Source organism: Podarcis filfolensis (genome assembly GCF_964270895.1).
Source record: "Podarcis filfolensis genome assembly, chromosome: 5".
Taxonomy (NCBI): domain Eukaryota; kingdom Metazoa; phylum Chordata; class Lepidosauria; order Squamata; family Lacertidae; genus Podarcis; species Podarcis filfolensis.
Window position 1 is genome coordinate 44181889 of NC_139608.1, and position 13207 is coordinate 44195095.

Genomic DNA, 13207 nt, shown 5'->3' on the forward strand with positions numbered 1-13207 from the left:
GGTAAAGTACAAAAATGCAATAAATATCAAATCATGAAAAAATACTAATAGTGTTCACACTCAGTAATAAAATAACAAGGATAATATCCTTCCCCACCCAACCACCAAAACTATTAATAGTGAATAAACCAAACCATCTCAAGGACCAAATGCCTTTGCCTAGTGCTGAAAAACTGACAACATTGGCACTAAGCAAACTTCCCTCAAGAGAGCATTCCACAAATGGGGTGGGGGGAGGGGCCACTGAAAAAGGGGGTTCCATAAATAGGAGTATAATTTAGATTGCTTGTATGCATTTGTTTAATGAAAGCTCCCCAAGGAATCTATTCTTGGCAATTACCGTATTTACTCGAATCTAATGCTCACCTTTTTTGGCCAAGTTATGTTGCAAAAATTAAGGTGTACGTCAGATTTGATGGCACATTTACATTCGCCAGCAAATACTTTTTTTTTTGTTTCAAGGTTTTGAAAATTGAGATGTGCATTAGATTCGATGGCACATTAGACTCGAGTAAATACGGTAGAGTTTTGCAGACCACATACATGCAAAAGAACGTGAAATGTGTCTTCTACTGCTGCTACTACTACTACTAATAATAATAATTTATTATTTATACCCTGCCCATCTGCCTGGGTTTCCCTAGCCACTCTTACATAATAATAATAATAATAGCAGCTTAATACAGTGGTTCCTCGGGTTAAGAACTTAATTCGTTCCGGAGGTCCGTTCTTAACCTGAAACTGTTCTTAACCTGAAGCACCACTTTAGCTAATGGGGCCTCCTGCTGCTTCCGCAGCACGATTTCTGTTCTCATCCTGAAGCAAAGTTTTTACCCCGAGGTACTATTTCTGGGTTATCGGAGTCTGTAACCTGAAGCATCTGTAACCTGAAGCATATGTAACCCGAGGTACCACTGTAATAACAATAATAGCATTTTAAAATGTTCAAAACATCACATATATAATGCAGAAAATAGCTCTAGAATGGTTATTCACCTTTTTAAAGGCTGCTGTCCACAGTATATACTAAATTGACCAAATTCACCAGTTTTTAAAAATCGTATTACTCAAGAAATTGATAGGATAAGGAATCTCCTTGCTTTCTTTACATTGCCATCCCCAGCACCCAAATTGAGTAAGTTAATAAGAACTTGTTGTTTTCCTCGCACTTAACCGTGGTTTGCCTTAGTGTTATGTGTGCACCAGGGCTAAGTGTGATCGCACAACTGTCTGGGTAACTCGCATTAAAATTTATGTCCACTTTGCTCTTGTCCTGGTCCTTCTGCTGCCATGACAACCAGAGCTAAGCCTTGGTTTGGTTTAGTACTATGTCTAATCCCATGCTCATGGCTTGTCTTCTGCAAACAAGCCACAAATCTTGCCTACAGCTCATGTTTTGTCTGGAATGAGACAAGCCTCCTGGCAACAGCAGCAGGACCAGGTGAGGAGTTAAATAGCCACAACTTTTACTCACTTAATTTTTGTTAGGCTGAGCATTATGTGTGAAATGGGCATTTTTGTAAATGAGGTCATTTCAGGTGGTAATTTGTCATATAGTATAAAGATTCAGATGCAACTCATTGATTTAATTTAGAGCGATAAACTTTGAGCTCTGTTTATATGAGAATTATTGCTCACTTCTTGTTTCCAAATACTTCTGTGCCACTTACTGGAGACCCTGGCTAAAATGAAGACGAGTCTCATAAAAACTACATAGTAAGCACTTTGAACTAGGGGGATTGGATTACTTGGAACCTTTTAGAAAATGCATCCTGTCAAAAATATCTTTACTGTTCTTATGCATTATGAAACAATTTACTGTTGCTACACTGGAAATGTTGCAGGTCTGCATGCCTTGATTTTGAAGTAACAAGGACAAGTCGGGTTGGGCTGAGATGTATGAAAACATTACAGTAGATATTACTGTACATTACAGTAGATACAGTTGTTCTCTGTATCAACAAATATTAATTTAATTATGGACTTTGTATCTTTCATGTGCTTGGCATAGATCTCAAGGCAGCAGTACCAAAATGCCCTAATGGCATCCCGGATGGATAAAACACCTCAGTCCTCGGACAGTGAAACCACTAAAATAGAACTGACTCTTACAGAACTGCATGATGGTTTGCCGGATGAGACGGCAAATCTTCTGAACGAACAGAACTGTGTAACTCACAACAAGTCCAACCACAGTATGCACAGTGAAGGCGCCATCTAGGAGCTGACACATAGCATCTTCCTCTTCCTCTGCCCTCCATCCCAACCCTTATCTTCATCAGGACCAGGCCTCATTCCTTCCCCTTGCCTTCTGCCTGACTGCAAACACCATTAGTATGTGCTTACTAAGCTGTGCTGCATCCAGTGCTCTGAGACCAAAGACTTTATGCTGATCCTGAGGGCAGAAAAAGAAGCAAGAACAAGGAGCTCAGAGTGAGAGGTGGATGCAGAGAGGGAAAAGCAACCAACACCGAAGCAAAACTTGGGAACGGTGAGCCACTCTTCTGGGGTGAATGGCAAAATTCTTCCTAGTGGAGTAGAATCACGTTTATTTTTCCAGCTGTATTGATGATCCTTCTAATGTATGCAACAGTTTAAACCTAAAGCTGCGTTTTATTTTTTCAAAAGAGAGATCATGGCTTTTGTTTTTTTAAAAAAAGAAGTATTTTGCAGTTTTAAGTGTTGCAGGACCTTCCCAGTTAAGTTCTTTTGTATTGTTCTTGAATTTGCTCCAGTGTTCCCATTTCCCCCATATTGTTCTGTTTTCCCCTTGTTGAAATGAGAGACTGGTACTAGAATGTATTTGTTTTCTACAGAACAAAGAATGAATGAAACTTAAAGAATTTCTGGCATATCTCAATTGGGAGACTGGGAAAAAGTGGTATTCTCCCTTGTCTAACCTTTAAGGAAGGAGGTATTTTGGGGTTGTGAATGTAAAAAATTTTTTCCCAAAGGCCATGTTTTAGAGTTCATAAATGTCAGAAAATGATGTGTGTGCCATATGAAGATGATTGATTTTTCAAAGGTAATAATTTTCCCTGGAGAATTACATAGAGTTTTTATTTATTATGGGGGAGTAATGATAGCAATCCCTACCACCTCCCCTGGGCTGAGTACGTACTTTAACTTGTTTATGTTTTCAGAGTATGGGGCGCCATCATAGTCAATGTGCTCCTTACTTTGAGATGACATAATATAAGCAGGATAGAATGTAAGAGATGTTAGTCCACCAGTGACTTCAAACCTTTTATGTGATGCTGCTGTTATGCTGCTATGCTTGAGAGCCAAAGTAAATCGTCCCAAAGTTTTGCTTCCTGCAAGATGCACTTCACTGTGGATGCTATCCTGTATTAGGTTTGGCAAAAGCTTTTCCGTATAAAATCAACCTATATTTGATGGTATGTGTGGCCATGATGGTGTCTGTTTCAGTGAAGGTATTGGAAAGGCACATCTGAAAGCTTTCCTATTCTTCTACTGGTTCTCCCTTTTAGGAGCCACCTTTTTAACCTACTGTTTTAAATAAGCTCTATGGGACAGCTGTTTGGGCATGGAAGATGGACCAGGAATGCCTTCAGGACATTCTCAGCTCCCACACCTCAGGACACTGATATTTACTGTGGGAGTATTTGAAGGACTGTTTCTTTAGGGGTTCTCTGAATTTGAACAACCTGCCTTGACATCATTGTGACTCTGGGTTGCCTTTTGTCTGTTCTTCTTGCTTATAAGAAATATGACTGTGAAAACAATATTAATTTGTTGCTGAATGGGCCTCTTCTGCACAACAGTCTCTGAGCTAACTTCCAGACTCTGTTACTCAATTTCCCCCCTTCTTCTGCTCCACCCCCATTATTTCTGCTTTGCCAGAATCCTGGGTGATAGGGATGCCTCTGATTCTTTGACGCAGAAGTAGTTATGTGCATGCTGGGATGAGCTTAATGTGAATTCCCCACTGTTCTCCTTATGGAAATGCTCTGGGGAGAGGTATGCCCCCCTCCCCTCCTTCACCCCTCCGATACCTCCCTGGATGAGTTTACGGAGACAAATATTTCATTCTGTTTTGGGGGAAGGTTCTTAATCAGCAATTTAGTCTGCGTAAGGCGAATACTTGCTTTGTTTCACGGTTGCTCATAAAAAGAGGAATGGTAAGGAGGAAATTTAGTTTACCCCACCCCATCCCAAATCCCCCTTAAACCTATCAGTTCTTTATGAAGAGCCTAAGTGAAGAGGCATCTCCAGTTATGACATTCAGTATAATTAGAAAATTTGGACCTTTTCATTTATTAGCATACATCTTTTTAAAAGTAGTTGTTTTATTCATGCTGCTCTTTACAGCCAGCTTTAAGGAAGGGCAGACAGGCCTCTGAGACAAAGAACCCACAAAGTGTTATGCTTCCTGCCAAAGCAGTAGAACAAAGGTAAACTCAAATTTTTGAATGAAATGATGTCATTATAGCCAGCACACTTCAACAGATGGGAAGTGGAGAATGTTCTTGATCAAGAATGGGATTCTCAATTGCTCTTGTTTCTGCATTTCAAGCAGCAGCTCTTTGTCTTGCAAAATGTTTTATTCCCTATAACACATGTTGAATTATACAACCACATTGGTGCTGACCCAAATTAATTTTCCTGGCTTATCATGATTGGCTTTTCTAGTTTTCTTAAAAGGGTTCAGTGCTTCTCTTAAATTCATGTAATTATTATTAATTAGGCCTAGAATAAACCGTACAAAGCCTGCAGGGTAAGGGCAATCTTCCATAGCCTAGCCCAGGGGTAGAAAACCCATGGTCATCCAGATGTTGTTTGGGTGGGGGAGACTTCCCCATCAGCCCCAGTCAGAAAGCTCAATGGTCAGGGATAATAGGAGCTGTAGTCCAGTAACATCTGGAGACCCCCAAGTTCCGCACCCCGGCCTACATCTCTCCCTGAACATTTTGTAGTACAGAAAAAAAATGAGGGCCAGGCCATGTGAATTAAAGGTCACCAGCCCATGTCAAGGTATAGGAAGTTGTTCTCAGTTCAAATATGCCTCTTATTTTGTACAGCATTATGAAACTCTGTTCCTTGGTGTCAACATCTACATAGCAGTTGTCCTCTGCTTTCTGGCAAGTGATCTTCTTCATTGCTCTAGAATTATTTATCTTATTTAAAAATTGTGCTTCTCATGTTATATTTTAGAACAACTGTTTCACTGGCTTTTACAGGTACATTTGTGGGGGAATATGTTATTTGCATTACTTGAGAAAGTGACCTTGGAAAGAACCCTGCTTTCACTGTTTCTGTTTCTTTTGTCAAGTGTAGTCAGCAATTTAGTAGCTGGTAGCAGCCATTCAATCTTCGTGTTCTAATGTGAAATTAGATACAGCTTTTACACGAAATTTATTTTGAGGTGAGGTTTTTGACAATATTTTAAATGTCTGAATTAATTTTGTACTCTTTGTTGTGAATTGGAGACCTTGTACCTGTGTGTTGCCAAGCCTTACTAAAGAGAGAATTTGTTCTTGATAACTGTTATGTCTTCAAATGCAAGAGTGGTATCATTGGCCCAGACAGCATGTGAACTGAAGGAGCAAGGGAGGTATCACCTCCTCCTCCTTTTCCAAGCTTGCTATCTCAAGGAGGCCTAGGATTTGCAGAAAATCACTCTTCCACCTGCTATTTAACTGCCCAGCCAAAAAGCTCAGACCCATTAGAATATGTAAGCACTAATCAAAAAGTATGGCTGGAGCTCAGGCTGAACAAATGAAGATGGAAGTAGTGAAATGTACAATTCACTTCGCAGACTTGTTTTCCCAAGTCCCAAAGGATTACTGGAGAAGTGTCCCAAGTGACACAGGTCATGATTTGGGGAAGGAGCTGGTAGTGCAGAATTGAAGTGCTGGGTACCCTGAGTATGCAAAATGTGTCTTTGCACGAATGGACTCTGTTACATGTCATAGGAAGCCATGTTTTATGCCCCACCAAGAACAAGCAATGTGCTGGTGATTGCTGCTGAATCGCTCCCATTTTGCTGCACCCTACTCAGGAGCAATAACCAGAAGCCTTGGACGTGTGAACTAGCACTTGAGGTTTGGTTTCTCCCAAGCAAATAAACCATGAAAGTAAGCCAAGATTTGCACGTCACAATAAATCAAGGCTCATGGTTTGTTGCTCCCAGCACCAGGGAGGTTGGAGAGAAATGTGAGTGATTCAGGACCATGCACTGAGAAGCTGTTAATTCCTGGTAAGTAATGGCTCACAGTGGTTGCAAACGTGCAACGTGGTTAGTGGTTCTTAATGGGTTTGACATTATTCATTAATGTTTCCTGTTTTTCCTATCTAGTTTTCTTTTTAAATGCACCTTCATGCCTAGGTATCTATGAATTGCATCCAGACAAAAATATAGTTATTTGACCCTTTCAGGTGAATGGAGAAAGTGGCAAGAATTTACCTGTTTCTCATCCTCTCCCATGCCATCCTCACCAATCTTTGCCACAGCCTAACACTAGAGGGAGCTCTTGATATTTTAATTGGCAGGAAATGTGTGATAATGTACCTGATGAGCTCTTCACTTCCATGCAATAAAGATCTTGACTACGTCATTCAGTCAGGACTTGGCTATTGCAAGTTGACAGAACCTTTATTGGGGAATCCAGGGGAACAAATGTATTGTCATTGGGTCTGCCTGAATGTCACCTAGACAACGGTTTTGCTCTACTTTAGTAACTTTGGCTCCATGAGATCTCTGAGCATTAAGTGTTCTGCTTTTGCTGTCATTGCATTGGAGAATGTGCTGAGGTACGATTGGGTGCCTCCTCACATACAAGACCTCCGGCATGGAGAATGCTCTAAACTTGTGCCTGCCATGTGCTGAGCTACATTTGTGCACTGACCACATGGTTTGTCTGCATGCTGCTATAAAACACTGCTGTAGGTTATAATTAACTACATAGTACACCACTGAACATGGAGGGTTTGAAACAACATGCCATGTAACTTCAAGTAGTCTTCACACAGTGGCTCTTGTGTGAAATAAGACACAGAGGTGGTGACTTGCAGATAATACTCCATGGGCATTTAGCATTGTTATGCCATATGCTAGTTACCTGAGGGTTGTGCAGACAAAATAAACCTAATTCCAATTCACTTAATGGCCACACCCTGCAATGGTCATGTACACAGCATTAATCTGAAAGCTGTCCATATATATGCAGTCTTCCTCATGACTGGGTATTTTGATTTATCCCCTGAACATTTGTTCAGAAGAGAATTATACACCTAAAGCTATAGATGTCTAGAACCCTTTCCGTCTAATGCTTATATGTGGGTGCCAGTGGGACGTAGCTAGCCGGCACATCAAGATTTGAGGACATGATCGCATTTGCCTCACATACTCAGTCAACATATGAAGGAGATTTGTGGGTTTTTTTATCTGAAGAGTTCTCTGGTGTCAGGCATGGCTTGATTGAACTGAAGAGCACAGGAACAGTAGCTAGTCTGAGTGGTTGCACTTGACCCTAATAATTGCTTTATTCTGTTAGCTCTGATGTCCAGTTGGCAGGATACTCACAACACTGTGAAATAGTTTGTTCTGTGCCTTGGTCTGCTGTGATAAAATGAGCTTCAAATTCTTTGAAAACAAGTTTTTGTCTTTTGAGCAAAGGTCTGAAATACTTTTGACCAGCTAAATGAACGAGCCACTTAATTCTTCTGATGAAATCCAGTTTATAGATTAAAAACAGTTTGCTTGATGCTTTTGCTTTCAGGAATGCCTGCTTTCTGGGATAAAGCACTTTCTGGGTTCTTCAAAACACCACATCCTACTTGGACAACTTTAGTAACTGGTAAATAGGTGTTTGTTTATTCTGGCACACGGAACTGCATCCCCTTCTCCTATCATTTTTCTACTGTGGTTCTCTTCTTACCTCCTCCTGGAATGTGCACATGATGAGCCTCATATAGCTTATCCCCACTCCTGGGCTTCTTCCAACTGAGGTCTTTTATTATGAGCAGCCACATGGATAGTCTACAACACCAAAGGGATTCAGGTGTTGTTAGACTCCCATCATTTACAATGGTGACTGGGGCTGATGAACATTTAACAACATCTTGAAGGCCACATGTTTGCTATCCCTGGTGATTTGCAGACTTGTTTGTTTTTTTCTTTCAATGGACTTGATTATATGCCATTGAATTAGGCTCCTAACCAACTGTAATTTCTGCCAGTAATTTTGTGAGTCAGTTGCTTCTTAAAATGCATGCATGAATCAAGTTAGCAATGGCATTGTCCTGCAAAGAAATGGGTCCCCCAGAAGTGTATTTCATTTTGCTTTTACACAAGGCTATTCTACATCCGGGACGCGGGTGGCGCTGTGGGTTAAAGCCTCAGTGCCTAGGACTTGCCGATCATCAGGTTGGCGGTTTGAATCCCTGCAGCGGGGTGCGCTCCCGTTGCTCGGTCCCAGCGCCTGCCAACCTAGCAGTTCGAAAGCACCCCCGGGTGCAAGTAGATAAATAGGGACCGCTTACCAGCGGGAAGGTAAACGGCGTTCCGTGTGCTGCGCTGGCTCGCCAGATGCAGCTTGTCACGCTGGCCACGTGACCCGGAAGTGTCTGCGGACAGCGCTGGCTCTGGGCCTATAGAGTGAGATGAGCACACAACCCTAGAGTCTGGCAAGACTGGCCCGAACGGGCAGGGGTACCTTTACCTTTACCTATTCTACATCCACATAGTCTTCCTCTAACCCTTTCCCACCTATGCCTCAAGTGATTGTCCTCTTTACCTTGTCACAATGCTGGAGGCTGAAATTCTTTCTGCAGAAGTGCCTGTGTAGCTGCTTTGACAGTGCTGCTAACACCAGCATTTCAGCAAAGTGCTTGAAGCACAGATAATCTTCTAGAGTACATTTTTACAGAACTAGGTTTACGCAAAAAACCTCAAGCCCTGAAGATAATGATATAAGGAATGCAGGAATTCGGGTCATTCTTGTGTAAATGTTGGGATGAACTGGGAAGTGGTGGCAGCTGTCTCTTGAGTTTTTGCCGCCTTTCTCTTGTTTCTTTGCTCCTGCATACAGGATTGTACTGATGCTCTCAGATGTGGTGTCACTGTGAGTACTAGCTTGTTACTGAAATCTTGGCCATTTTCTCTCCTTTGGTACATCTCACAGTGAGAGGGTAGGGTGTGTTATGACAATCTGAGAGACTATAGTTTTGCAAGGGGCTCTCAGCAAATTTGGTTTATCTGGTGTGCATAGTTAGGTGAAGTCTACTGTCACTTGTTTTAACTGCCTGGACAAGTTAATAAGCGGTGGTATTGGACCAGATTCAACAAAATAGTTCCCCTCCAAAAGCTCGGGGGGGGGGTTGAGGGACACCCCCCCCCGAACAACATGTGGTTGGGGGGAGATCATCAGGCAAGCAGAAATGCTTGCATTGATGAAGCAATATCCTTAGTACTACTTTGAATACCATCCAATATTTCTATCTAAAGAACTTACTGCTCACTGTAACTCGCTGACTTGGACAGGACGACACACCTGCACTCCATCAAATCAAGATATAAACTGTGACACACTTAGGTTTACACAAACTGTTGAAGGATGTTTGGAGGCTTGAAACTTGAAGCTCTTAATTTCTTAGAGCAATAAAATACTGCTTAAGCTTAGTGTGCGGAAGAGCTCCAATAGTGAACAAAATCTATTCTATCTGGAAGGCTACAGAGTTCTCTGTTCTGCTGTCAGACCAGCCCAAGGGAATTAGCTGAACCCTGGAATCTTGTCTCAAGCCAAGCTTTCCTTTACAGTAAATATTTGTATGCTGCACAATTTTCCCAGTACTTATCCTATGCCTTTTTAAGGCCTTACAATCTGTCTCCATATATTGCTGCATTCCAAAGTTTCTATAGATTTGTCTTCTGGGATCTTTGCCAAATTGTATCATATTTCTTCCAAAGTTGTAGTATTCTGCCAACAGTATTCCACACTGTCTGTCTGTATAAACCCTGAAAAAGCACAAATGAAATGTACACATTTCATAAGCCAATTGATATCCTGTTGGAGTATATAAATACTTAGTGGTGTTGCAGATTTCCAGTTTCTTCTATTTATTTTGAACCTCATTAATTTGTATATTTTTGTGATTTTATTGGGAAAGTTTATTTCCTTTAGATAAATGATTTTTCTTGTTTAACTTTCATGTTTAACTGCATACTTCATCTTCCTTTTATTTACAAGGGGGTGTGCGTTGGTGACATTATTATTTTTTTAATTAGCAGTTTTGAGTAAAGGAGCCCTGAAAGGATGTGTTCTTTATGTTTGGTTTTACTTTATTAATTGTGAGCAATGGCCTTGTAGATTATCTATTTTATTTTCGTGTTGTAGGGAGCAGGAATTCTGATGGATATGCACTAATTTTTTCTTGAATAACTTTGAAAAACCAGTGCAAGTGTTTCGTTCCTGACGTGTCATATCCAAAATATACACTAGCATGGTTTCTATTTATTTTACATGGGTTTTGTTTGTTCGTTTGTTTTTGGGTAGAGGAGTGTATATGGGAGAACATGCCTGGCATCTATTTGTAAAATAGGCTTGTTTGTGGAAGGAAGATGTAAACTTTTGAGATTCGTACTACTAATTAGCTAGAATGTAGCTAAGTAGAGACCAGCAAAAAAACTTCTGCACACACCAAAAACCTGCTTTGTGAGTGTTGTAGCTTACTCAGTGATTTCTTGAGTAACTCTCAGGTGTCTCCCCCCCCCCCCTTTGCCGAAACAACAATCTGTTGACTCTTCTAATCTGAGCGCTCTGACTAAGGGGATGCAGGGAGATAATTGAGAAATAACAGCAGAATCATACAATGGGGTTGGGGGAAGGGGAAAATATGAAGGCAGCATAACTTAACTTCTTCATGATTGGATGTAAGCATTGCACCTGTTGCCCGTCCACTGCTGGCATATAGCCCTCTGAGAAGACTGCCTATGAAGGAATGTGCCTCTTGGATCGGACTAAAAAAGATTCCCCACCAATGGGTCACAGTATTTTTTGCCACGCTGTTCATGCAAAAAAAGCCAACTCCTGCTGTTTATAGCATTTAGTAATAAGATAGTCCCTGCTCTCAGGCTTACAATCTTGTCTGGTAGAGCTGTTTACTTTGTTTGAAAGAATAGCAAAGCATAGTCTGTACACTACTTGAAAAAGCATGTTCTCCATAATATATGGTAAAGGGTCCTTACCACAGTTTGGTCCTAATACGCTGAATGCAAGTATAGCAGCAGGATTTGGGAAGGCACATTAAGAAATTAGTAAACAGTCGGTGATATTCAGTCAACCAAACAGTTTCCAAAAGATGTATAAAACTAGTCTTATACATAGACTCTTTGAGCATGTAGTAGCCTAGGGTGGTAATATGCTGATGGCAACTTTGCCCGAAAGGCTTACTTGGATTGCCACTGTGTTGGCCCTCTGGCACAGCTCAAAGAAGGGAGATGTTTGAGGTAGAATGGAGTCAGAAGGGGTTTCAGCTGGAGTTGATGTCACAGACCCAAATATTATTGTATGCTGACAAAGTTAAGTTAAAGGCGGCAGCAGTGGCAGTTAGTATCACGTAAAAATAACGCAAAGGAAGGATGGTCAAAGAGGCCAGATAAATAATGTTATGCTTAAGAAGTAAAATGTAGTCAACAGTCTTTGCGATGTTCCAAGTGCTCCTTCTGCACAGTCATAAATGAATTCAATTTTCTTAAGGTGTTTGGGAAAGTGTGGCTCTTTGCTTGGCACCTTTGCAAGAGCCTGAAAATACACTTGTATTCTGTCTTCCTTGTCTAAGGAGATTGAAGTGGTATACATACATAATCTCCCCCTTTTACCCTCACAACCACCTGGATTGCTGGTAGTACATGTGAAAAGGATCTATGGGTCTGAGTAGACCACAAGCTTAACATGTGTCAACACTCTGATGCAGCAGCAAAAATGGCTAATGCTATTCTAGGCTGCATCAACAGAAGTACAGTGTTCAGATCAAGGGAAGTAATAGTATTACTGTATTCTGCCTTGGTCAGACCACACCTGGAGTACTGTGTCCAGTTCTGGGCACCACAGTTTACGAAGGATGTTGATAAGTTGGATTGTGTGCAGAGGGCAACTTAGGTGACCAAGGGTCTGGAAACAAAGCCTTATTGAGAAGCAGTTGAAGGAGTTAGGTATGTTTAGCCTGGTAAAGAGTAGACTAAGAGGAGATAGCAGTCTTCAAGTATCTCAAGGGCTGTCACATGGAGAAAGCTTGTTTTCTCCTCCTGCTCTGGAGGCTAGGACTTTAACCAATGGATTTAAGTTACAAGAAAGGAGATTCTGACTAAACATCTGGAAGAACTTTGACAGTAACAGCTGTTCAACAGTGGAACAGACTCTTACAAGAGGTGGTGGACTCAGTTCCTTGCAGGGTTTTAAGCAGAGGTTGGAGGGCAATCTTTCTTATACGATCTAGTTGAGATTTCTGCACCTTCATGGGGTTGGACTAAATGACCCTCAGGGTCTCCTCCAATTCTGTGAAAAGCAGCAACCCTTTTACAGATTGTTTCCAAATTTCCCCTAAAAGTGCTGCTAGAAATTTAAGATTGACACAATAAAATTCTGCTGATACAAATGTAAGAACTAGGGTATTGTTCTGATGTAGTATGCAAATGCCTCTTCTCATGGTCTAATTTTGCTTCTTGACTTTCCAGTTCTTTTCCTCACTTATCTCTCACTTGTCGGTGCTCATTTTTCTGTCCATTTTCACTAGCTTCAGCAGAAGGATAAAAGCAGGAAAAAAGTCTTCTTATTTCTTAGCTTGGAAAGCCAAGGCCAAGCTGGTTTCAGGTAGGGAGGCCTTTTAATCATTTATGAAACGGCCATATGTTTGTTCTTGTGGCTGGCTGCTGTGGGGGTGCAATTTGTAAGGCTGAACTTGTAGACATCTGAGAACACTGATCTCTTGCCTATAGCCAGGATATCTTCCAGTATTAAGAGAAGAGCACTATTTTGCTCTTGCTGTTCCTTACCAGTATGTATCCAGCTCAACACCAGATCACTAATAGAGTTACCAGCTAGACCACTGTCACGTTAACTAATGCTCTCCAATTCTGCTCCCGTTTTCTGGGCAGGGGACCTTATCCATACAGCTCTGATGGCATCACCTTACTCTAGTATATCTACATTTAATGCATATATCTAGATTCTATGCTGTCAGGCTG

At 41.2% G+C, this 13207-nt stretch overlaps 2 protein-coding genes across 6 annotated transcripts in view; one reads left to right on the forward strand and one right to left on the reverse strand.

Annotated features, from left to right (window-relative positions):
- CNNM2 (cyclin and CBS domain divalent metal cation transport mediator 2) overlaps window positions 1-2840 on the forward strand; it is a 120846-nt gene extending 118006 nt beyond the window's left edge. For both annotated transcript variants that reach the window (XM_083616425.1, XM_083616426.1), the window contains one exon: window positions 2012-2840. In XM_083616425.1, the coding sequence (XP_083472551.1) occupies window positions 2012-2221 (210 nt within the window). In that variant the 3' untranslated portion in view covers window positions 2222-2840. The remainder of the gene's footprint in view (window positions 1-2011) is intronic.
- NT5C2 (5'-nucleotidase, cytosolic II) overlaps window positions 1-13207 on the reverse strand; it is an 88504-nt gene that overhangs the window by 9780 nt on the left and 65517 nt on the right. For 2 of the 4 annotated variants that reach the window (XR_014548798.1, XR_014548799.1), the window contains 2 exons: window positions 8691-9979; window positions 2641-8318 (listed from right to left, as the gene is read on the reverse strand). The exons of the other annotated variants lie outside the window; for them this stretch is intronic. The gene's annotated coding sequence lies outside the window, so the exon portion shown is untranslated. Of the gene's footprint in view, window positions 1-2640; window positions 8319-8690; window positions 9980-13207 lie in introns of those variants that run through there. 4 annotated transcript variants of the gene reach the window in all.